Source organism: Halyomorpha halys, unplaced genomic scaffold (genome assembly GCF_000696795.3).
Source record: "Halyomorpha halys isolate HHAL.00 unplaced genomic scaffold, Hhal_1.1 Scaffold3373.1, whole genome shotgun sequence".
In the NCBI taxonomy this organism is placed as follows: Eukaryota; Metazoa; Arthropoda; class Insecta; order Hemiptera; family Pentatomidae; genus Halyomorpha; species Halyomorpha halys.
This window is the reverse complement of record NW_027105628.1, coordinates 14,325-40,291: the sequence shown is the minus strand read 5'-3', so window position 1 is coordinate 40,291 and position 25,967 is coordinate 14,325. Positions and strand designations below refer to the sequence as shown.

Sequence of the window (25,967 nt, the reverse complement as noted above, 5' to 3'; positions counted from 1 at the left end):
TAAATAATTATTTACAGATTCTAAAAATCCTAGTACAAAACCATTTATGGAAATCAGAACATCAACTAAACAAGAAATTTAAAAAAAGTTATAAATATAATATAAAAACATTGCTCTATATATATATATAAACCTTACTTACGTATGAGTATTTGTATGTTTACAATATTTCTATTTATTTAAATTAGGATTGTAATATTATCTAGATAAATCGTATAATTTATTTTTTTTAAGTTCTTAACCATTGTTGAAATGGAAACAAAAACTTACTCTGACCATTAGTTTGTATGTCTAATTACTCTAGTGTATTATGTTCTATTATTTTACAGATTCAAATCATGCTCCCTCAATTCCACATTCAAACGATTCAAGGGCAGATTTGGATTTTGTGGTGGATGAGCAAGATTTAGAATCCTATCACATGTCTTCAGATGATGATGTTCCGAGTAAAATCAATCAAGAGGAACAAAAAAATAAAGAAAGTAAGTTTCTTATTTATTGAAATTATGTCATTTAATAATGTGGTACGTAGGTGCATGTTTAAGAGTTATGAATCCTTTTTAATGGTCTCTTAAAATTTGTAATCATCCGTAACTTGGTTACAGACTAAATAATTTTATTATTTTAACATGTTAGGACTATTATTATAGCATTTATGTTATTAATAAATTATTTTTCCCCTGAAAAATTGTTCTAATGTTTAGTATAAATAAATAAAACAAAATCAATCAGTATTATGAGATCGGAAAAAAAACTTTATTCTTATATATTATTAGATGTAGAACCAAAACCTTTTTGGAAAAACATTAAATAAAATACGCACTAAATCAGCCCAATAACCCATAATTTGGTCCTACCCTCCTGCACATCCACTATTATAATAGGTGAAGTCCTCCAATTGCGAACTTTGAGCTGGCTCCTTGAATTTTCTCGTACATCATACACCAATTAAGCTTTTAGCAGCCTCATCGTTAATTTCTGATATATATTTCTTCGTTAATAATTATTTTTGTGATCTCATTGGTCAAGTCCTCTACCTTACTTTCTTGTGATATGGTCTGATCAGTGAAGTCTACTGAGCTTGGCAATGATTTATATATTTTGATTTTAACTTTTTGTTTCATTTATTTTTATAATTTTCACAAAGCTTTTTTTATTTAAAAAAAAAGATTTATCATATAAAAATTAGTAATATGTATAATTTCATAAATGTATAATGTTTCATATTTATTTTATTAGAATTTTAATTTTAAAATCACAAATTGTATAATTTTGAGTGTTTAATAAATGTTCAAATAGGTGTGCTTTGAAGTTGAAGGGAAATTGTAGGCATAAGTGATTTTATAATGAGTAATAGTAAGAGACAGTATATAGTTTTGGCAGTAGCCATGCTCTCCAAAAATTTTGGTTTATTTGGGAAATTGTAAAGATATAAAAATATGTATTTACAGCTTTATTAATAGAGTTGTACTTTTAATTATTAAAACTAGCCAGTTATCTTTCTTACACTTGAATTAACAAATAAAATTGTACGTAGATTTAATTTCCGGCTAATAGAAGCAGTGAATTTTGGCAAAGGAGGTGACAAAAGGAAGATAATTTCATGAAGGAATGACTAATCCTAATTTTGATTCTTAAATTCTTATGGTAACTTCAGTAAAAGTACTTTTATAATCTAAATAATTTCAAAAATAGTTGTAATTCTAAGTTGATAAAAGATTTTGGTATGGGCATCAATATCAGATCAGTGTGTTCCCTCAAAATGTACCAGGCCCTGTGTTTTAAAACTCTATAACTTACTGTTTTTTAGATAAAGTTCAAATTAGACATGGGCTCACCTTAATTCTAAAGATAGCCTACCAAGTTCCATGTAATACTTATCACTTGTCGTTTAGGTTTTAAGATTATGCTGAATGTACTAGTTCTGTAAAACTGTTAAACTTGAAGGATTCTTTTCAGTGGGATAAACCAATTACTTATTAAGTAAACTGTGACTTCATTTTATAGCTTTACTAATTGTGTATTTTGGATAGACTTTTATGATAATATTGTATTGTTTATTAGTAAACCATGTTTTCCTAATATCACTTATGCTTCATATGAACTAGGCAATTAATGAATGTAATTTAGGTGATAGCATTGCAACCAACGAAATAGGTGTGTAAAGTTATAGGGCTTAGTAATGAAGAAGTGCTGTGTGGAATAGTAATTATCTGAGGGGTTCACCAAAACATAGCTGGGAGGATTCTGTTAAGATTGATCTTGTGGATTTGGGTATAGACAGTGGTTGGCAGACAGAGGTGTGTACACAATGATTGGTGATATCAATATTGGGTTTGCTAAACCTTATAAAGTTACAATATTATTCAAATGTATCAGGGAGAAGAAGGAAAGGTATATATTCATGGACCTTGATGGGTATCTGTAGGGATGGGATCCCTCCTGGCCTTCTCTAAAAAATTGTTGAAAAAGAAATACTAAGAAAAACCAAAACTTATTATTTTGCCAATCAGGGCATTTATCTAATAATAGTTATTAATGTTTGACTTGGGTAAAAATTAAGTGTTGTTTTCGATATATGTAGATAGGTAAGTTACCTCTAGGCTCTTGCCTGGCCTTCCCATCTAGGACAGTTAGTTAGCTTTAAAAAAGTACACCTGTAATCCCAGAGTTATTGTACGATTATACATATTAACATTTACTCATAAATTCTACAGTTGTAGATGTATGTATGTTAAGTAGAAATAACATAGGTTTCCAGTAAGCATTCATTTATTAAATTGATTTGTTACTACATTTGTACAAATATGTTGCTAGTTCAGATATTCACGGAAAGCTGTGAATTTCAATTACCAAAATCAGTTGTCAACATTGTTTCTGTCAGCAGGGCAACATGAGAATGGTAGGTTTATAGCCAGGTCTTCATACATCATTGATACATAACATTTCACTTTGTGGTCAGAACAAAAAGATGTTGCCATCCATGCTTGTTTGCTGTTATTCATTCATAACTTATTTAGAAACTGAACAAATATCAATAACTTGTTGGAAACAATAAAAAATAAGGTTTAGTTTTCTGTATGGAGATAAATACACTGATGAAAAATTACTTTCCTAATAATTTTTTGAGGTTGAAAGGTAATGAAGGAGTAATGATGAAAGACTTTTGAAGACTACAATGTTAGAGATAATAATAGAATTACTGATAGTGGAAAGTCTCCTTAAGAGTAGTCTACTTAAATGGGAAAAAAAAACTTGAACTTATTCAAATCCTCAAATAGTATAAGACCCATAAACACTGACCCTGAAGAAATTCTATTTTTAAGTCTTGTTAATTTTCTTTTCTGTATTAGATAATAAAGACTGTGGAAAAGGAATGATAATTTACTCTCCATTGTTGATAGTAATAGCCCACTCTCTTTTTAATAATGGTTTTAAAAAAATAGTGCATCACCTACTGGTTATAAATCAATAGTTTGTAATCTATTTACTAAGAATCTTAGTATTAAATCTTTAATATCATCATCTCTCCTCAAACACTGAACAAAAGCAAAATTTTCCGTGATATTCATTATGTCATATGATCTATAAAATACTAATATTAGAAACCTATACTAAATGTAACATTAATTTATGTTTAAAAATGCATCTATTGAAAACTTTTATGAAGTATTTAATAATTTCCAAAAATATTGAAATTAAGAACATATTTAATTTATTTAAAAGGAATAGTTTTACTTTATTTTTTAGTATGACAATTTGTTGCTTATAGGTGCTGAGGATAGTTGTTATACAAGTGAGAAGTTTCATCATTGTCCACATTGTAAATATAAATCAGTATTTCCAATTAGTCTGAAAATTCATATAAAAACTCACTGTATAGATGAGATGTATTATCAATGTCAACATTGTGACCATAAATGTGTTACACAGGAAGATTTGAAAAGACATATACAGTCACATCATACACATGAGAAATCTCATCTCTTTGTCAATAAGTCTGTTACATCTAAACACATGAATATACATACTAGGACACATAATAAAGATGATAAGCCTCATCAATGTCCTCATTGTGATTATAGAGGAGCAGTATCTCAACACTTAAAATATCATATAATGTCCCGTCATACAGGTGAAAAGCCTCATCAATGTCCTCACTGTGATTATAAATCAGTACAATATGGAAGTATGAAAACACATTTAATGACCTATCATAAAGGCGAGAAGCCTCATCATTGTCCTCATTGTAATTACAAAGCAGCATTAGCTCAACATTTAAAACATCATATTATGTCCCGTCATACAGAAGAGAAGCCTCATCAGTGTCCTCATTGTGACTATAAAGCAGTAAGAGCAAGTCATGTAAAACTTCATACAATGGCCCGTCATACAGGTGAAAAACCACATCACTGCCCTCATTGCGACTATAAAGCAGTAAGATTGAGTCATATGAAAAGGCATATAAAAGCACAACATCTGGTTTTAAAGCCCCATCAGTGTCCTCATTGTGAATATAAGATAAATAGACCTGGAAGTATGACTAAACATATAAAGTCTCATCATAAAGGCAATATAGCCTCACCAATCCCCTCACCGTGAATATAAAGCTTTTATATCTGGACATATTAAAACAGGAATCGATGGCTGTTTACCTCGATATATCATTAATAAGTGAAATCATCATTTACATCTTAAACAAAACATCTCAAAAACAACTGTATTCCATATTCTTATCTCATTGGTTTGCTGTATCACTCAAGAAAATCTAGCTATTATAACTCTTATTATTTAATATTTGCTTTTTATAGTGGCTAATATGCTCTCTCTCATCTATATCTCTTGAGTCAGAGGTACTCCTGATGCATTTTGTGATGAATCCACCGTGTTGTGGGTCAGTATTTTCTGCATCTCAGGGTCCTGCCTGAGATTCAGAGGCTCATGTTTCCAGTGTGGACATAAATATTATAGCAGTTACCTTTTTTGACAAATCTTGTAACAGCTAATATGGTGGAGAATAATCAGGTTACTTAACAGTTGATGGAGGACATGCAGTGCAATCGGTATTGGTGAGATATATTCTATATGGACTATAAAAACTTGAAATTAAAAACCAAAACCTTAATGAATTTATCTGATATATAAAGTTTCACTACACTTAAAATTGAAAGAAAAATGCAAAAACTGACAGAACAATATTGGAGGAATACAAAAAATAAGATGAAAAGTAACAAAATCAACATCTCGCCATACCCTGTAATTGGTGAGGCTATGCTCCATTTTAGTGCTCCTGGTGGAATAAAGAGGAAGCCGGGACATACACAGATGAAATGGAACCCTGGTAAGTTAAAAATTTTATGTAAACAATCTTTTTTTTTATAAATAAAGTAATCTTACCTACTTTTAAATATTTGTAGTTCTTTTAATGACATAGGTACTGGTACATACTTTTAATAAAAGTAGATAAGTATTGTAAAGTATTCATAGTATTTCTTCCATGAGGTCAATAACTGAAGTGATGACAAATGCTATTTCACATAACTTGTGAATTGTCTGAGAAATTCCAGAAGACTGACTTATGAAATAATTTTTTCCAGACAATCACACATATTCTCTTTGACTTGGAAAGTGGAGAGAATTTGTTGATCATCTTTCACAATCTTTGACCAGTTCATCTGTCTCTTCATTAAAACCAACATCAATTGCTATTACACCACAGCCACTGTATTTGTTATATGGAGAATTTGATTTATATAATAAGACTATTGCTTCCCAGTGAAACAAGTTGATTTTATCTGAATAAGGTTGTTAAATCTAAAATGTTATTTCAACACTCTCACCGGCAATGAAAACAGTTTTTGAACTTTGTTCATTTTTCTCTTTGTTGTGAACAGTGTAATGAAATTCTGGGATTACCTGAGGTAGAGCAGTTTGTCTCTATTGCCTACTTGGACGAATTGGCTGTCATGGTGGCCACTAGTAGTAAATCTTTATGAAAGCAAGAAGGGGAATATTGCTCCAGCCTTGTCAATGGGTGGTGTGATAGGAAAACGATAAACATAGATGTGGCTAAGACCCAAGTCATCCTATTGAGAGGACAGATGGATAGGACACATCCTATCATCATTCCTCCAAGTGAAGTGGTTGCATATCTGGAAATGACGATTAGCAGAAACTCTGATTTATTGACAGGCAATTATGTCTGTCCTGCACAAAGTCAATAAATACTAATCACCCTGCCAAAATAGAAAAATAGTGTTTTATCTATTTTTTCTTCTTTATAAACTATAAAAAACTATAAAACAAAGTAGCAACTGTTTTGAGTGTTAATTTAATGCACTCGTAGTTGCCCATTATCTACACTAATAATTTTGTTCATTTTGACTATTAGACTGGACGAAATCGAAGAAGTTAATGCAATGCTTAACTGCTGGTCCTATCAGTGATCTATATAATTAATTATAATTTAAAATGTAAGCTCAACATAAAAAATTCCTCAAAATCATAATATATTTTACTTGTAGCTATTACTAGACTTGAAATGTTCCCTCAAAATAATAAGTGTTATTTCATAAGAGTTTGTTCATACAGCTTGCTTCTAAATTTCAAAAGTGTACTAGTTCATGAGGCTGAAGGACCTATAACTTTGTAAAATATACTATATTTAAAATAAATTTTAAATCACTTAAATACATCTCAAAAAATTTCCAAATCCCATTCTCTCTTCTATTTTAAAAGTTAAACTGATTGCATAGTTATTATTATCTCTCAACAATGCGTGACAATTCCATTTTAATTTTTGTGTTTTGCTCAATATTAACACTCATTGAAAGATGAACTACAGATTGCTGATTCCCCCGACACTCCTAAGATAGCTGATTCCCTCTTAATTTTTTGGGAGAATTCTGTATGGGAACAGGAATCTTTGAATGAATAGTTTTTTCAGAGCAGCATCACTGCTGGCCAGGAACACCCAGCTTCTATAAAATGGGTACATTTTTACAATCATTGTAACTGTATACATCCTTACCAAGACTGAATCTAAGGTTTTTTTTTTTTTTTTTTAGGCTTTACATGAGCGGATGTTTTCAGTGGAATCTCTAGGGGCTTATGCCAATATTAGTGGCAAACTGCTTTGAGGGAGGTCATCTGTATCTCGTAGTCTTGATTTTGAGATCAAATCATTTCAAAACTTTCACGAGATATGGAGGCATGAAATTTTTTATTTTGAGCTCAAATTGTTGTAATTTGAGCCATAAAATATAAAAATCTCCTGTGCGTTTCCTTAACTGTGACATACCTAAAAATGGAAATATTATGATAAATATCTAAAAACTTTAATTTATTAATTTTCTCAATATTTATTGGTGATGATACCCTAGTTAGTTATTTAAGGGCTGAAGATCAGGCACTATTTAATACCATTTTCTTTGGGAAGTATTCATATTTAGCAGTGTTTTAGGGATTGATATGGAAAAAACGAAATAAATAAGTATCGGATGGCTCTATGGAGTCTAACCTAAGGAGTAGGCTTGATCCTTATTCGAGCATTAACTCTGTAAAACTGTGAATTTTTTGTCTTCAAAATACAGGATCTGACACATTACATAGAAACATAATTTGATAATGATGTTTGGATCAAAATCATTAAAACCTGATTTGTAACATATCGACTCACTTCAGTCTCACTACTGTTGGAGTTTTAAAACCTCTCAGTTTTATTAAAGTTCTAGTAAGAATATAAGAATCGAAATTAAGATTTTTTACTTCTCCTTTAAAATCCCTCTTTTGATTCCTAATTTGCCGAAATCTATCGCTCCTGTGAGCCAAAAAAGGGATCTATACATCATTTTTTGGCTTTGTGTAAAAAACATAAATTCACAGCAAGATAGATAAAATGTATAGGCATTAATATATTTTAAATGGTGGTAAAATAAAAATTATGAAATATTAACTCTAGTTAACATAGTTTTGCTATGTCCCTTTAAAGAATCTGGCATATCCTTCATCATACCACTATCTTCATCTGACAGCTATTTTTTGTCTTCAAAATACAGGATCTGATACATTACATAGAAACATAATTGGATATTGATGTTTGGATCGAAATCGTTAAAACCTGATTTGTAACATATCGATTCACTTCAGCCTCACTATTGTTGGAGTATAGTCAAAGCATGGTCAAATAGAGCATTTCTCTTGTCAGAACCCACTATTTTTATTTCCAAATGAAGATAAATCGACATTTTGTGATTTTATTTTGGCAATACCATAGAAACTGCAATCCCTATGAAGATAATCATTATGAATAATTTGTGGTGTATTTAATTAGCTCTAGTTTGAGTATTAACAGATTTCGTTCAGGAAACAAATTACTTTAAAAACTTAAAAGATTAGTGGGTTTCAATTGGCATTAAAAATCTAAATTTTCGACTTCAGCAAATGGCTGAATGGTTATTTTCAAGAAAAATCTAAATTTTCGTTGATTTTTCTTTTCATTCTCAATATCTTGGAAACTGTCAACCGCACAAAAAACATTATAAATACTTTTTTAGAAAAATAAAGTTAATGTGTGTCCTTATTGACATCTGTACATTTAACAGTACCCACGATTTTTTTTTTTGTTAAAACTGAAAAATAAATCACAGATTTGTGTCTTTATTTTTTGATGTATCATGGAAATTACTATCTCTACGAAGAAGTACTGACTTGAACTACTTTAAATTTAAGTTAACTACCTTCATTTGGAGTTCTAATTGACATATGTATGTTTAATATTTCATGAAATATTAAGATGTCTTATTTTCGATGAATGTATGATCATGTTAAAATATTTATTTAAACTGCTCTGAAGTGATAAAAATATCTAATGTTAATTATATTTCACTTATTGAACTAATATTTTACTTCTAATAATTAATTCAAATAATCATAGTTAATGATTAAGTCATATGTTCATAAATAATATTTAGAAAACATATTAATAAAACACAACATTGGTATTAGATTTATAATTGATACAAATAAAACAGAGAAATATACAGTTCGGAGGTGAGCAGTTGACCTGATTGTTCTATTTCAATATCCTTCTCTTCCTCTTTTTTTTTTTTTTTAATATTTATTCTAAAGTAGTTCAAAGTCCACTTTTCCTTTTTTCATTTTGGCCATTAGTTCAAAAGATAGGAGCATCCCAGCGCTTGAAAACTCTCCTTATTTCCATAAGCTTATTTCTTCTAGCTTTGGCCAATTTAGCAATCAAAACCCTAATTATGTATTTTTTCTTCATGTCATGTATTTTTTTTTTTTGAATACTGTACTAATTAGTTAACTATAGTAATAAAACGTTACAGTTTTGACGTGACAACGTCTTATAAATCATTTTGCGGGATGCAATGTTAGAAAAAGTGTCCCGTAACGGAAGTAGATTGTTTTGTTTTTTTTTAAATAAAATAATATGATATTAAAATACTATGAATTTATTTTGGAAAATATGAAAACTGTTACTCCTTTGAAGATAAAAATAATTAACTACTTTATGGTACATTTAATTTAAAAATACAGAATTAAAACCAATAGAGGATCCAGTATTCAGACTTGTGGTTATATATTTAATAGAATGATTCAGTTGTTAGCATGTGCGGATGATCTCCTGGTAGGAAGGTCCCATGATATAATTGGTGAGACCTTTGTGGAATTGAAACAAATAGGAAAGAAAACTGATTAGGAAGTTAATTGATAAATGACTAAGAGCTTGTGAGTGGCAATATACAAGAAGAAATAATCATTGGGAGTATAATTTTGAGAGTGGCATCCACTTTATACCAGTGAAGTATTCTTCAAACAGTAATACATGCCACATGAAGAAAAGGATGGTCAAAGTAGTGCTGGTTAGATGGTGAAAATGAGGATGTATAAGATAAAAACATATAAACATTTGTTATGGAGGCTAATATCCAATTATAATTGCCCTAAAATAATAATATTAATAGATATGTATATGTATGATGTATTAAACCCATGTAATACCCATTTATTCCTATTTTGCCTTTGAATATTGTGCAGTAATTTTTATTATAATGAAATATTAAAGTATTGAATTTTCAAAAATTTATTTATTAAAGATTATTTTGATTTTAATATTCATTAGGATGGTTGCTTATAGGTGTCAATGATAGGTGTTATTCAAGTGAAAAGCCTCACCAGTGTCCACATTGTGACCATAATTCTATTACACCTCAAGATTTAAAAAAATGTATAATGGCCCGTCATACAGATGAAAAGCCTCGTCAATATCCTCACTGTGATCATAAATCTGTTACATCTAGACATATGAAACCTCATATAATGGTCCATCATACTCGTGAGAAACCTCATCAGTGTCCTCACTGTGACTATAAGTCTGTTACATCATATGGGTTGAAAATCCATATAAAGTCTCGTCATACAAGTGAGAAGCCTCCCCACTGCCCTCATTGTGACTATACATCTATTTCACCTCGAGAGTTGAAAAATCATGTAATGGCACATCATACTTATGAGAAGCTTCATAAGTGTCCTCACTGTGGCTACAAGTCTGTTATGTCTTACAGGTTGAAAATTCACATTAAGTCCCTTCATACAGATGAGAAGCCCCATCATTGTTCTCATTGTGACTATACATCTGTTACACCTCCAGAGTTGAAAAACCATATAATGGCATGTCATGCTTATGAGAAGCCTCATCAATTTCCTCACTGTCATTATCTGTTACATCTAGAAATATGAAATTACATATTAGGGCCCATCATACAGGTGAGAAGCCTTATCAGTGCTCTTACTGTGAGTATAAATCTGTTACCTCATAAAAGTTAAAAATTCTTATAAAAGGCCATCACACAGGCGAGGAGCGTTATTACTGTCCTTATTGTGACTATAAAGCAGTAATATTGATTAACATAAAACTTCATATAATGGCTCGCCATACAGGAGAGAAGCCTCATCAATGTCCTCACTTTGATCATAAATCTGTTACATCTAGGAATATAAAATTACATGTAATGGCCCATCATTCAAGTGAGAAGCCCTGTCACTGTCCTCATCGTGGATTTACGTCTGTTACTCCTTAAGTGTTGAAAAACCATATAATGGCCCTTCATACTGGTGAGAAAACAGTGTCCTCATTGTGACTATAAATCTGTTACTTCTCAAAAGTTGAAAATTCATATAATGGGCCATTCATATAAAGTAAATAGAAAATTTACCAAGTTACTCTGACCCATTAAGGGATTAAATAATATTGTAGTTATTAAGAAAAACCTTATAAAAAATAAATAACGGATCTAATATAAAATTATACCAAATATAAATAAAAGACACGAGGAATAAAAATAAGAGAACATAAATTATAGTTAGAAAAAGTCTAATACCTAAATGTTTTAGATCAACTTTCCAGTTTTTTTTATAATGGATACTATCAACAGTTATTGTAGTAGTAATTTATTACTTTTTTGTTCATTTTTATGTTAATACTTTATGAAATATTTTTTTTTTATAAATTTTTTATGAGTTAGGAGTGAAAATGATTAAATATGTTTCATTATACTAATGTGATAAACATTAAATGGTTAGTAAAATAAGTTATCATTGTTTTAAATTTAATATGTAAATAATTATTATTAATTTATTGTAATGTTTTTGAAAATAAACCAGTAATTTATAAATGGTTTAAATTACCCTGTAGTGTATTCATGAGAATGGGGAAAACCCTGAAACAATGAAACAGTGTGTGATGTACTTTTGAATAAAAATATTTAAAAAGAAGTTTATAAAAATTTTATATTCATTTATTGATATAGATATTGAATTGCAGGCAGTGATGTTCATAAAACCTGTTTAAAGATTAAATAATTTAATTCAATGATTATTGTTTTAAGAAAACAAAAACGTTTTTAAAAAAGCAAAAAACAACATTTTGGCATCTGTTTGACCTTTGAACTGTATAATATTTAGACTTTGTTATATAAATCTCAATTTTATTGAATTCTGCTGCTAGTCACTCCTGATGAGTTTCCTTCTGTCTTCATATGTTCAATTTGCTGAGTGCATCAATATAAATCCTGGTTCCTATAAATTATAATGACATTAAGCAATAAATATAAACTACTAATTTTAATTACTAGAGTGTAAATTTATACCTTTTTGCAATTTTCATGATGTCGTACATTGGATTAACACAGCATACAACGTTGACTAGGACAGCTAAAATATAATTAATCTCATTAGTCACAACTTTGGTATCTATCCACATTACTGTTACTGGATATTCTATGGAACCATGGCGCTTTGCTAGCAATGCAAAAACTCCATACTGCTCTGAACTGCAATTCAAGACATCATATGCCTTCACATAGTGCTGATTCGGTTATTTTTGTTTCTAAAATCCTGTACCACCCTACCATTTCGTCATTTCTGCGAAACTCTGTTGGCTTTCCTTTTTAAATCGAAAATTTGTAGGAATGGAGCAGATGACAATTGTGTTTATTTCACAGCTACAATAAAACAAATTTTTGTTTTAGTTTAACACCCAGCAAGAAATGAACATGGTAGAGACTACAGATGACAAAAATCTATCTACTATTCAGTGGTCTTCTTTTGGAGCTTCCTCTATTCAGGTCTATGTACTCTCGCCGCCTTCCAGTTCAATATGTTGAGAAGGATCTTGGGGTCGGCTGCCACATTTTCCACCCATCTCAATCTGGGTATTCTTTTGTTATGGTTAATCCTATTCTTGAGAACTTTTTTAGGCATTTCTTTTTCCATTGGAATCATATGTCCTGTCCAACCTAACCTATTTTTTATGCTGTTTATAATAATCATCGTACATGGAATATAGCGTCTGCTTCTTGATCTTCAACTTCCTCCTCCTTCCTTCACAGAACTTTTAATACACTGTAAGGTTTTCCGTTCACATACCGACAAATCACTTACACCAACTTAGCCTAAGATCAAGCTTGTAAGACGCATCAATACTGGTCTTATACAGTCTGACCTTGGTTTGTCCTGTGAGAGGATTGCTACTAATATGCCTTATCAAGCCGGTTGGCCGCCACTATTCTATTGCTGATTACTTTGAACATATTTTTAGTAGATGTTGAGGGATCAAGGTAGGTGAATTCCTGCATTCTTTTAAATGTGTAAGGATCCATCACAATAGATATTTCATCCTGCCGAGTTCTTTATGTGTTTACCACCATATATATAATTTTGTTCTCATTTACTTTCCAGCAGTTTGATAGGCATATAATATATTAAAAACTTCATAACATATCGATAGCAGGCAGGAACGGGTTTCGTTACGAAAATATCGGTTGAGGTGGGATCGTGGGGGAAGTGTTTGAATGTATTATCGTATAAGAATTAATTTGGTACTTTGTTTCCAACTATTTGTAGAGCCGAAAACCCTCAAACGGTAAAATTGTACTATTCAATAGAATTATTTTTAATTATTACTTTTTTGGTCGATTACTTCCAACTTTCGATCTCTGCGACATAGCTCCAATGGATTTTGTTGGGGGGGGGGGGGAGTTGTCCTTACCAATAAGAGTTGTCATCAAGGTGGTGTAAATAAATGATTTCCATACAGGTGTTAACATTTAGAAGAAAAAGCAACTATGTGAAGGATATTTAATTGCAATGTTAAACTTGTCCTGAATGAATTTCATAATTCTGCGCGAACCACTTGAAGGCTTTAAAAAGTAGGATCAGAAGAATGGAAAAAATTATTAAGATGATCACTAGGGATAGGATTTTTATGTTTTCACATATTTTTACCTGACCATGATATCTGCGATTCCTTACTAACTAAAGATGTTTGAAGATATTTTTGGCCAAAAGAAGCCATTTTTATTTCACATATTTTCAATTATTTTACCTTTTTTACATATTTTGTTGTAAATCACATATTTTCAGAAATATTTGTTATTTTTAACATATTTTTAGGTATTTTGTCCTGAATCACATATTTCCTTAAGTTAATTGTAAATACATTTTTCACAGCAACTACATAAAATTCAAGAGAACGCACGAAACTTAAAGGTGAAATTTATCATTTATCATAAATAGTGCATAAAAATTCCAAAAAAGTACAAATTTTTTGTACCTATTTTAACATAATTTCTTTAAAATATTATTCATATAATATATAATAAATACATATTTATGTAACTTTTTTTAAGTTATAAAATTACTAATTAATTAGTAATTTATATTGTTGAATAATTCAAAATTTATGAATACATATTTTTTTTAATATTTGACAATTTATTAGCACATATTTATGTACATATTTCGAATTTTTTAGCACATAAAAATCCTATCCCTAATGATCACTGTAGAAGATAGACAACTAATAATTAATAGAATTAAGAGACTTCTGTGTTTTTCATACTTTCATTTGTGGAATAAGTTAGGGAGAAGCATATACTTCAGCATTAGCTGAACATTCAGAGCATGCTACCGAGTCCTGGGCCCTGTTTCATAATAAAGTACAAACTAATACTATTAGTCTTGTAGATTTATCTTAATTCAATTACACAAACTTTTACAATAGTAGCTTTTTTATAATTTATAATTTTATAATTATAATTTATAATTTAGTATTTTTTAATTCCTGTACTAAAATTATACTGATCCCTATCATGATAAAAATAAGTATTTGTATTGTTACCGCACTAATTTCTACACTTGTACTATGAACTAATACTATTAGCTTTCATTATGAAACAGGGCCATGGTGTATTTAATACTAAGTATTTAAATTATGATAGTCTAGATTTAAAAAAGATGTGTATTCAATATCAATAAAAACCTTGATAGTATCATTAATTTGAAAAAGTTTGCCAAACTATAGGTCAAAGCCACCAACTACATCTTCTAATCTTTTGTCGATATATGATTTTATAAAGATTTAACGAGAAAAACGCGTTTTGTCACATTACAATCTATATATCTTTATTGCGACTAAAGATTTCTTAAATTTTATAACCATATTAGAAATTTACGATATAATATATAATAGCAACCAATTAGTAGAAAGTTTTGTTTCGTTTGGCGATTTTAGGAGCCAAAGTAAATAAGTAAAAATGAATAATGTTCTGGAGATACACTGTAGAATCTCACACATTGGATTTTTGTTGTACTATGATCTTCTTAAATTTGGGATTTCATAAAAACATTTTATTTTATTAATATATTAACGGTTTATGCTAATTTACAAGCTAGTTTTGTTTCGTAGAGATATTGAGTGGTTACCAGTGATTACTTAGCGGATGTTTTAGTACATGATTTCACATTTCCATCATCCCATTGTTATAACTACCTTGAACCCTAAAAAAGGAACAGGAATGGTGACCATGCCATACTAATAACGCTGTACTGAGTTAGCGACAGTAACACATTTAAGAAACCTTTGGTAACAAAAAAAAAAAAAAAGTAAATATTATGTAATAGCAAAACTAAAACAAAATAAAGATGAACTCTTTTATTGTTGTTGGTATCTAATGATTCTTTGAACTCTCAGCCTCACGTCTTAAAATTAAAGTAGTTTTGCAAAGTTAACTATACCATAGGAAAGCTGATCAAATGAAGCTACTTTTAAAGCGTACCCAAATTCCTACCTCGAATATTCATTGCGTGATATTCTACCAAATATTTCTAGAAAATTATATATTTTTATTTCATTTAACTTTTAATGAAATATGTAGTAACGATCTTGTGAAATTTCGGATTCGAGTCTTCAACGAAAAGACACGTTTTGAAGTCTCGGAACATGGCCTCCTTTCAAGAGGCTGTTACAACAGCCTAGTTAGATAATGAAATGTACAGAACTGAAATAGCATATTTGTGGCATATATACGCCTGAGACATTATAATTCCCAAAAACTACTCATTGTTACTTGTTTACTTTTCTTTAGCTGCTACAATCGCCGGTGAAGCAATATTTTCGTTTTAATTGGTTGCATCCTAATTGGAAGTTCCGTCATATATTTCGAGAAAGGTTTGTTAGGTTGGAATAAAGATTCAAGAAATTTGGATTTTCATGGGAAAAAAGTGATATTCTTGAAAAAACTTTTAAAAATCTATTAAAAAAACGATTGACTTGAGACAACTGTGGTTCGTGACTCTGAACTATATTTTTAGTAAACCATTGGCCCCTTTATTACTGACATTTTCTTTTAAAAATCCCTTTATAATTATTTATTATTTTTTGTTACCTTTTATTTCTAAAAGTATCTTAAGAGAAGTATTTGACTTAAATCAAACTAAAAAAAAATATTTTAAAGCCAGAATTATCTATTATAATATGTTTTACTTTATTTAAATTTAATAAATGAATATATGTAATCTCTTACCTAGCACCAAGACATTTTCGATAACGAAACCTAATATCCAAACTCTCAAACTGAACAGGAGTATAAGAGCATATAAAAAAACCATTATCCAGTTCGTACACATCCATGTACAGATGTAGTCAGGCTTATCCTATCAAATTAATAATATTATGAATAAATGTCATTTAGAAAACAAATAGCTATAATTTTTGTTTGTTGGATAGTAAAACCGTAAATTCATAAAATTAATGTTTTGTGCGTTTGTACTTTCCAGTTATCCATTTTATTATCATAGAGTAACTCGCTGAACATTACCAGTTATCCATTTTATTATAATAATTATCTACACAACACCCCATTATTCAACTAAAGGAGATGATTTTGAATGTAAAATTTAAAAAAATCATTGAATTTGTTTTGTTTTATATTAGACTTTATTCATGCATTCATTGGTTACTACAATATCACCTTTGGTTTTCTTAATTTTTTCATTCTATCCTCTTAAATAATATTGTATTATATTATTTAATATGTGCTATATTAAATAATATAACTACTTTTTAGATTATCGGAGTTCTATCAATGGGTAGATAATCCCAAAGTTTGTATCATGTCATTTTATCACTAGAAAATTCACTTGTAAATAAATCATAAAAAAAAAACTTTTGTAGGTTAAATTGGACAGTTTTGTTTACCTGGATATAACGAACATCCTGAAAAAAAGCTGCATTATTGATCCCGTTATTTGACTGCACAGATTTCCCCTCTAACGACCATTATGCTTTGATGACAACACAAGTATTAAATAAATGGCGGGCAACGAGGACCAACACAGCCGAAAAAAATTTAGATAGATGAATTTATGAATCCAGTAATTATATGCAAGTCATCAATCAAAAATATCAAACGACATAAAGACCGACTAGACTACAATTCGGACAAACCCGGCTAACTTATGAATACTTGCTGCTGTAAGGAACATCTTGAACGACATGTGGACAGTTTAACGTAAGGCTATCTGATAAACACATTTCTAACGTACTTGTCATTTGGAAACTTAACTAAACGACAATAGCTCTCACATTCCTAAGGTATTTGATTACTTAAAGACAACAAAAATATATATATATTTTTTGCGTAAAATGCTTACAACGATGCAGTGATTATATTATTTATATTTAATAATTAATATCGTTCTCTATTATCGATTTTTTTTTTAGTTAGTGCTATCATATCAGCTGATTAGTATAGAAAATAATATTTCCCAAAAATAATAGAATGTTCCCTAGATTTTACGTCAGTATACATTGGCAAAAAATTGCTGTGTAATTCCTTGTATAAAAAAAAAAAAAAAAACTTTACATCTTACATACATAATAGTCTAGAATTTCCAAGTGTTATTTTCTTCGTCTTTTTATTTCATAATAATTGTTTTTTATAGTACTTTATGAACTCGCAAAAAAATTAAGGAAAGAAAAAACAAATTTCGTAATGTTCAAACTAGATTTCCAAAAATTTTAATTCTTCGAACACACTACTGTCGGCTGCCCATATCTGTCTGGTATAAAAAGTGATAGAAATTTTACAAAAAAAAAAGTATTTTTTTATACCGACGGGAGAGGGGGCGTAAATAGCTAGTCTTAAAGTGGTTAGTGCCACAGTACATAGACCAATATTATTGTTCAATTACAATAAAATAAGAAATCGAATTAGATTATATATAATATTGAAATTAGTTACGAACATTATATTATTGTTTACAAAAGCAGTCACATCTTTAAATTTTCAATAAGAAGCTTACGTAGCATCAAACTGTAATTGCCATGGGCCTCTAAAACGTTCTCAACGCTACTAATTTGAACTCAACAACACAAGGAGTTATGAACTAAGAAGATGGTTTCACTGGTGTCTTTTTTTTTCTTTTATAAAACTACGAAATGCATCGAATTTCAAGATTCATGTAGAACCATACTTTAGATATAAAATGTAGTTAAAAGGTTTCGGAACTAAGGTCGAGATATCTGAGACAGTCCTACGTTATATTAAAAAAAAAATTTTGAAGTTCCCAATTTATTAAAAAATGAATATTTAGTGCAGAAAAAAAAAATCTTTCAAGTAAATTTTTAATTAATTAATATAGAGGGATATATCAATAAATTTATATGACCCCTTATGTTTTTTCCTAGGTAGCTAATTTGTCGACTTTTTGCCATAGGTGACTTGGAAGAAACTAGGGAAAAAGTATTACAAAAGAAGAGAGAACAAGCAAAGCTCCGCCGCAATAGGATAAAGAATGACCCAGTTTTATGGCGCATCGAACAAGGAAAACAACAGGTTCAATATGCAAGGAAGAAGGAAAAGAAGCAAGTCAAACCAGTTGCTGCAATGACCGCCCATGAACACCGTTTGAAGAAGACGGTTTGGCGTAAGTATTCCAAGCGACATTATAACAAAAAGAAATCAAACGTGGAGGATACAACTGTTTCTACTAATGCAGACTCAACTTGTAGTTAGGTCTTCTGGAATATCCCACGAATGAACTTCCACATTGAACTTGGAAAATAAAAAGACATCAAAATAGATTGAAGCTTCTTAATGAAAGCCATAAAATCACGCAAAAGGTTGTAAAACAAAAATATAAATTTATATATATATATTTTTTGCGTAAAATGCTTACAACGATGCAGTGATTATATTTTCATCTGGGACTATAGAAAAAAAATCTATGAAAATTGGAGATCTTAAAATAATTACGGACACGCATCTGTTATTCAAAAAATATTGAACAATGTCTAAAAAAGAACCTTAGAGACTGGTTTGCTTACGGAGATGAAGGGGACACGCTCCAGGCAGGAAGCAATGGAAATCGGTTGATGCGATCGCCTCCAGATTTTCAGAGGACTGTAGACTCGAAAGTAAGAATTATTGAGTTTAAATTCCTTGTTGGATCAAGGTCTTAGTCAAAAGGAAATGAAGAGTGGGGTAGATTGGATTGATGGCTGTGTGAACTCTCTCACAGTGCAAGTAAGTATGTGACTGTAAATGTGTAAAATATTTAAAAACGTTCACTAAAATGATTGAATTTATATTTGTGATCACAAATTTATATTTGCGAATAGTCAAAAATTCAACTATTTATGAAATTATTTTAATATGAATATATTTTGTATTTATTGTTAATTTTTTTGTAAATAAAATCTTTGCCCATGTAAACAATAAAAGAGAAAAAACAACATAATTGATAAACCAAAAGAGGATATTCAATTTTGTGTGAACATAGTTGATAAAGAAAGATACAATTTGAGATCTAGGGTAGAAAACGAGTTAGATAAAAGTAAAAAAGAGGTCGTATCATATGTAAATATGAACAAAGGAGAGGTAATAGCAGAAGAAGGTCACGACTCTTCAAATAGAATAGGATGTAAGGGTAAGGAGGATAAACAAAATTAACATCAAATACTTAATTAATTAAAATAAAAATAACTTGGATGAAAGTTTAAATAATTTAAAATAAAAATTGGATATTATCTAATTTGAAAAAAGTAAAATAACGAAAAGATAAGAAAATTGAATTTTGAAAAAAAAAACAGAAATACGGAACCAATCTAAAAATTGCAACAATTGCTCTAAAAAAGGAATTAATCAGATAATAGACGCAAAATAAGTTACTAAGGCTAATGTTAGGCCTAACAGGTTGTGTCTACTTGACTCTTAAGTATTTTTGTGACTGTAACTTCAACATTTTTCTGTCTCCATTATCGTGTAACTTCTGAGGATTGGTTCCTTTTGTCATGCCCACCAGGTTGTGTGCACGAGTTATTGACAGGCCGACCTTTATTTTTAAATATTAAGAGTGTAGTCTTACTGTTCTAAAAAATGGCGCCAGTTGTATGCTGAACTGATGTCGATTTATCTGATCGATTACTTCCCTCCAAAATGAAATTGTAAGTAACCGATAAAAAACGGGAAAGAAGACACTATCTACATTATTCTTAATGTGAACCTTATTTCAGGTTTTAGCTTAAGGAGGGGTGTTGTGTTTTTGTAGATTATACAATTAATTAATTTTGTGTTAATTATTTAATTAATCATATTCTGAGGGTTTCTTTCTTATTTTCCCAGTTCATAAAATCTTAAATTAAGCATTTCTTTGCCAATTATTTTGCCTGGATAATTGGAAATTTTATTAGAAATGGGTATGCGAATAGCTCGGTCACGAAAAGCAGTTAAATATTTAGTTGTGGGCAATAGTGTAGAAATGGGCATGAGAAAAATTAAAGCCTATAATACTACTTTTTGATCTCACAAAATGTAGTTAAGATCAGATTTGCAGATAAATGTTATGTGCAAGCTACATGTGTGCAAGCTTAAGCTGCTTGAGTTAGACAACCTGTACAGACGGCTGGTTAGTAAATTGCCCAGGAATTTATTGTAACAATAGTACATCATCAATATTTAAAGCTATTTAATCTTCCAATTGGATTTGAGTTATAGTGATATCTAAATTTAAACTTTTAACAGTGTCTGAATTTGAAATGCTAAAACAAATTTTATTTGGATGAGAAAAGTCTAAAGGGAACTAAGGCCAAAACATGAGAAGTTAAATAAAAAAATAAACACATTTTGAGGGTATTTCGGTTCTAAAAGAAATAATCACGCAAAATATAAATAACTATTAATTAATTTTATTTATTTTTTTTAAAAGAATTTCATAGAATGTTCTCGTTCCAGAAAATACAGGTTTACAAGTTGTATGTTTAGTCATTTCAATTGTTTTAGTGAAATTGATAAAACTATGCGATCAATTTAAAGTCCTTTAAAGGCAAATAGATGAATGCCTAGCAATTATATGGATTTACTCAGTCCGACTTAATTGGTTTTGGTTGTTTAGTTACCCATATCGTCTAAGTTGATTTACTTTTCATTAAAATATTTTTTAAAAAACCAGTTTTATTTGTTTCAACTTGTATTATTATTCGTTACTGTTATCATTGTGATGATTTTTAAAAATTATAATGTTGATACTCATTCCTATATTTAGCTGGCTATATAAGAAATGTACTGTGCAGCATTTCAATAAAACCGTTTATAAGTGTTTCTAAGAAAAATCTTTTGGACTTCTTTTCTCTTAACTTCTGAAAGTCAAAAAACGGAATAGTAGTTAGCACTTTTCTGCCAGATTTGGCTGTTTGGAACTAAAGCAGCTGGTAATATTTATTTATAAGGTTGCTGAAATATAAAATAAAGTAAGATTTATATACAAAATATAAAATTTTGTATACCCTGATCATTCCACAAAATAAAATTGGTGTAATAACGAACATCACAATAGCCAAGAATAAGGTAAAAATATGGTACCCTGTAAAAGAGGATTGTGGCTTTGCTGGTGGTGGAGCTTGACGGGTTGCTGTTGTGATACTACGGAAGTAAGGACCTAAAATGATAATAAAGTATTAGTTGTGTATTAAATAAAATACAAACATAAATTAATATGTATTTATTTTCTTTTATTTATTTTTTCAGAATCGTCTATTGGTAAAGTTATCTTGAATTACAGGTTACGGGGAAAAAGTCCTTAATTATTTATTTCCAGAGGTTTATTCAGGTCTATATGCTACGGGCGTATGGCTTTTTTAAATACCTCACACATATCAGAACAACTAAATTTCCATTCTTCTACATTTTAAGAAAAATATAAATATAAAACATAGCTAAGTATCTGTATAGGGGTTCACACAAATAAAATACCACTGTAAACTTGATAAATTCTGTTTTGAAATATATGTTTTTACTGACAGGAACGTGATATATTTTAAGAGATGAAACTGACTCTGTATTTTCTTTTCTTACTTGCGACAAGGTAGAAAATATAACTTTTTAAGTTATGAAACAGTTACTGTGTCAGTTACAACATATACGAGGGTATTTCAATTATTATCCGCAATATTGTTATAAAATTTTGTTGTAATCAAATAGGAAACTTACAAGTACATAATTTTTCGACTTAGTCCCCTTGCTTTTCAACGCACTTGGTCCATCGTTGCAAGCTTCATGATGCCCTCTTAAAAAATTTTCGGTTGAGCTGAGTGCCAGGAATGCACCGCTTCTTACATTGCTTCGCCCGGGGTAAATCGACGGCCTCTTAATGCCTCTATGAGTGGACCAATAAGTGACAGCCGTTTGTCTAAGAGCACCATTTCACTTGAACGTTCAATGTTTTCTTCATTTGTGGCGGTAAACGGTCGTCTGGTTCCTTCATCTAATTCACAAAAAAATAATCATTGAACGTTGCTCTTCTTTGGTGCAATTAGCAAGCGAAACATCCAAGATTAACAGCTCGATAACGAAACTAACCTAGCAGCCTTGAAACTTGCATTGACATAACAACAAATAAACAAAGCATGCGTCATCAACGCAAAACGACAGTGCTACCAACATAAACAAAAATATAACTAAATTGCGGATAAATAATGACGTACCATCGTAATAAAATAATTCGACATTGACCACTAATTGTCATATTAATTAACAAAATAAATATAATTTAGTATTACCGTGAACCCGTGATGAAAAATTAATAAAGTTATACTTGCACTATAGAAGCACAGATAGATGTGTTCCTATAGGACCAATAGAAGATAGGAACACTACCTACACGCACACTTTCCTATCTTCAATTTTGAGTTCACGGGGTACAGTGCTTATTACGTCTCTCAGAATGAATGCGTTTCTTTTGTTATAAATTATTTTATATTTATTTTTGTGACTGTAATGCAAACTTATTTTTCTTTTATAAAGCCAAGAAGCTTTAGCTAATGTGCTTAAGTGTGCATCATGTTCTTTTAATTTTTTTTTCAGCCCCTGTAATCTTTATAATGATATCATTTTAAAAATAAGTTAATAAAAGATTTGGTGATCTATGATAAGTTGTAAAAATCAAGTAGATGAATTTAATCTCTAAAAAATAAATTTGTACATTCCATGGAAAAAATCAGAAAACTGAACAGACTTATTTTCCAATCAAGAAACCATAAATCAACGTTATACAATGAAACATTTTGTTACATCTTTTGTTCACCATTTCTTAGAAGACTCATTACAAGTTTTCATCACACTTTAGTAAACTTAATAATATAACACTCAAGTGAATATCGTCTGTCTGAATTTGACAGTCGTTTTAAAATTGTTTTATAAGAATTAGTGTATTTATGAGGTATCCATTGAAAATGGAATTCAAATATAATCCGCTTATTTATGATAATATGTAAGTTTTATTTGCGAATGGGACATTACCAATTTTATATTTTATTTTTCCACTACACATTTACCTATTGTATTAATTTGGACAGTTGTAAATTACATTAAATAAATAATTTAAAAAAACAAAAATTTTCCACTTATTTTTAAGAGACAATTAGTATTTTAAAACAGCCTCAATCTGCAATTTTTTGTGAAATGTTTAATTTCATTCTCAGGGAGTATTGTTACGGAAAACATTGAGAAAAGCCTTGATAACTAATCAGTATCTCAACTAAGTATAAACATTGATTCAAATGCATGGTCAGATTGGTAAGCAGGGACCAATGCGGTCAAAATCGCATTTTTTTTTCCATGTCTCCTGCATTTATGAGGACAAATTGAGCCTGTCTTGGGTTAACCACCGTAACACCCAGACCACGATAGCACATCCTAAAAAATAATGACTTTATTATAGACATTAACGTTCGTAGTTCTGTTTTTAATTTCTAACTACTAAAGTACTTGCCATATACTTGTTTTTCAGTGATGATCTTCATTAAACATAATGAATGGAGTGCTATTAGAGCCGTGCTGAGTAACTGAAAAAAAAAAATAATTATTGGCCATTGTTTGAATACATATTGAAAGACATTTTTATTTCTTCTATCAAAAACATAACTAAAAATCAATGCTTATCTAATTCAAGTATTATCAAGATATAAAAAATGAGACTGCACATCCCACAGCAACAGTCTAATTTATATAGTACACCACTGAAATATGGCTTAGTTAGGCCACTGTTTTAGGCTTTTAAGTTTTAGTGAATGCCAATTCTGTATAAGGAAGTAGTTTCAGAAAATACTGGAGTTGAAGGGTAGTTTCCAGGGGATAATCAGAATCTATTATTACAGTCATTTGAGAACTCAATCATTAAGTCTCAGTCATTTAACTCCAAATTTACTCAACTTATTGATCCAGTATGCGGACTAATCAAGGATCTAATTTAATGGATTAATGAACCAATCCATTTTTTTTTCTTTTTAGCTTAATGCTTCTGGTTTTAGTAATAATTCTCTGTGACCAACCCAAAAAGAAAAAAAAAAGCCCCTTAAACTTTGAGGTTTTACGTTTTAAGGTACGTAAAATCAAAAAAGAAATGTTCTTCGTTAACTGTCATCGAATTTTCTCCGAAACTAATAGGATGTGGAACGGATGTTTTAGCGATATCATAGTTCACTCCAAAATGATCCTCGGAATTTGCCCTATTAATTGTGGACGACTGGGGGCTTCATACATTTTTGTCTCGTCTATTTATGAAGATAGGAGAAAAATAAAAACAAATCAAGCGTTATTTCTTGAAAGGGTTGGCTGAATTTATTCCTTATATTTATTACTTTATAGGGTTTCGAACCCGCATGCCTAAATCCCAAATCGGTATACATGATTTTAAAAGCATTTTTCTCAGGTTCTAGCGGAAACTTTGAATTATTTTTTTGTATAATTATAAAACTATTCACCTTCCGAACCTTTCCAAATCCTCGGTTGAAAGATATTTCCATTGTTTACAGAGTTTTATTAAAAAAACTTATATAATTAAATAAATTAATTTATTTATATTATTTATCATTTACTATTATGATATCATATTATATTAATAAATAACATGCAAAAAATAGTAATTTTATTGTATTTAGCGGTACGAAAAGCCTCGTGAGTGCAATACCTAGACCTGTGCTGGTGTTCCCAGGCAATTACGTCACAAGCGCCCCTCCCTTCTCTGAAAAACACAGTATAAGAAAAATAGTTGTTGATTATTATTGCATTTATATCGATGGCTTTGTAAATTTATATAAGCGACACTCCATGTGCTTGCCCAGCACTGTATTATTTATTGCGTGGTATTTTTGATGGAATAAATAATTAATTTAAATGATAAACCGTATAATAAGCATAAGTTTTGGAGTTTATGACCAATTAAGAAAAATATACCCGAAAAAGAAAATCGAATTTATTTCTTATATTTTGGGTGTAAAACTATTTAAGTACATATACGTGACCCTATTTTAATTTCGTTGTTTGAAGGGGGTTACGGTTTTATGACTAGACACGAACTATTAATAAAATAATGGTAAAGTCTTGGTCACTCACCAACTGCACAATGCCAGCCAAGACCGACCTGAGAGTAGGACTGAAGCAAGGACTGCAAGTACCCATTTATTTTTGCATCGATCATTTACCGTATTCGATCATTTCCAATATCGATTAGTTACATAACACTAAGCTAATAATCACTAAGAACTTAACCAAAATGCTTAGTGCCTATCACATGTTTTAACTGGGGAAAATGCGTCGTAAAGTGAT

At 30.0% G+C, this 25,967-nt stretch overlaps 2 protein-coding genes across 16 annotated transcripts in view; one reads left to right on the top strand and one right to left on the bottom strand.

Annotated features, from left to right (window-relative positions):
* The window catches only part of LOC106691818 (transcriptional repressor CTCFL-like), a 41,935-nt gene extending 21,010 nt beyond the window's left edge, over nt 1–20,925 (top strand). For 9 of the 15 annotated variants that reach the window (XR_010844895.1, XR_010844894.1, XR_010844893.1 and 6 more), the window contains 3 exons: nt 330–482; nt 3,773–5,341; nt 7,068–10,295. Coding sequence is in view for 3 of the 15 variants with exons in the window: in XM_067052582.1 (XP_066908683.1) it covers nt 330–482; nt 10,163–10,764 (755 nt within the window). In the remaining 12 variants the exon portion in view is untranslated. The other 6 variants (XR_010844891.1, XR_010844888.1, XR_010844892.1 and 3 more) reach the window with 6 other exon arrangements.
* LOC106691820 (uncharacterized) lies at nt 11,957–25,967 on the bottom strand. The gene is made up of 6 exons (XM_014437715.2): nt 25,755–25,967; nt 24,133–24,205; nt 21,650–21,801; nt 16,389–16,518; nt 12,174–12,237; nt 11,957–12,102 (listed from the first exon to the last, which is right to left on the bottom strand). The coding sequence occupies exons 1-6, from the start codon at nt 25,818–25,820 to the stop codon at nt 12,084–12,086; spliced, it is 504 nt and encodes a 167-aa protein (XP_014293201.1). The 5' UTR covers nt 25,821–25,967; the 3' UTR covers nt 11,957–12,083.

Coding starts and splice junctions, on each gene's coding strand:
- LOC106691820 (XM_014437715.2), bottom strand. CDS start 25,820: ATGGGTACTTGCAGTCCTTGCTTCAGTCCTACTCTCAGGTCGGTCTTG. Junction 21,802..24,132: donor CACTGAAAAACAAGTATATG/GCAAGTACTTTA, acceptor TTATCATTTTAG/GTCCTTACTTCCGTAGTATC. Junction 12,238..16,388: donor CGAAAATGTCTTGGTGCTAG/GTAAGAGATTAC, acceptor ATTATATTTTAG/CTGTCCTAGTCAACGTTGTA.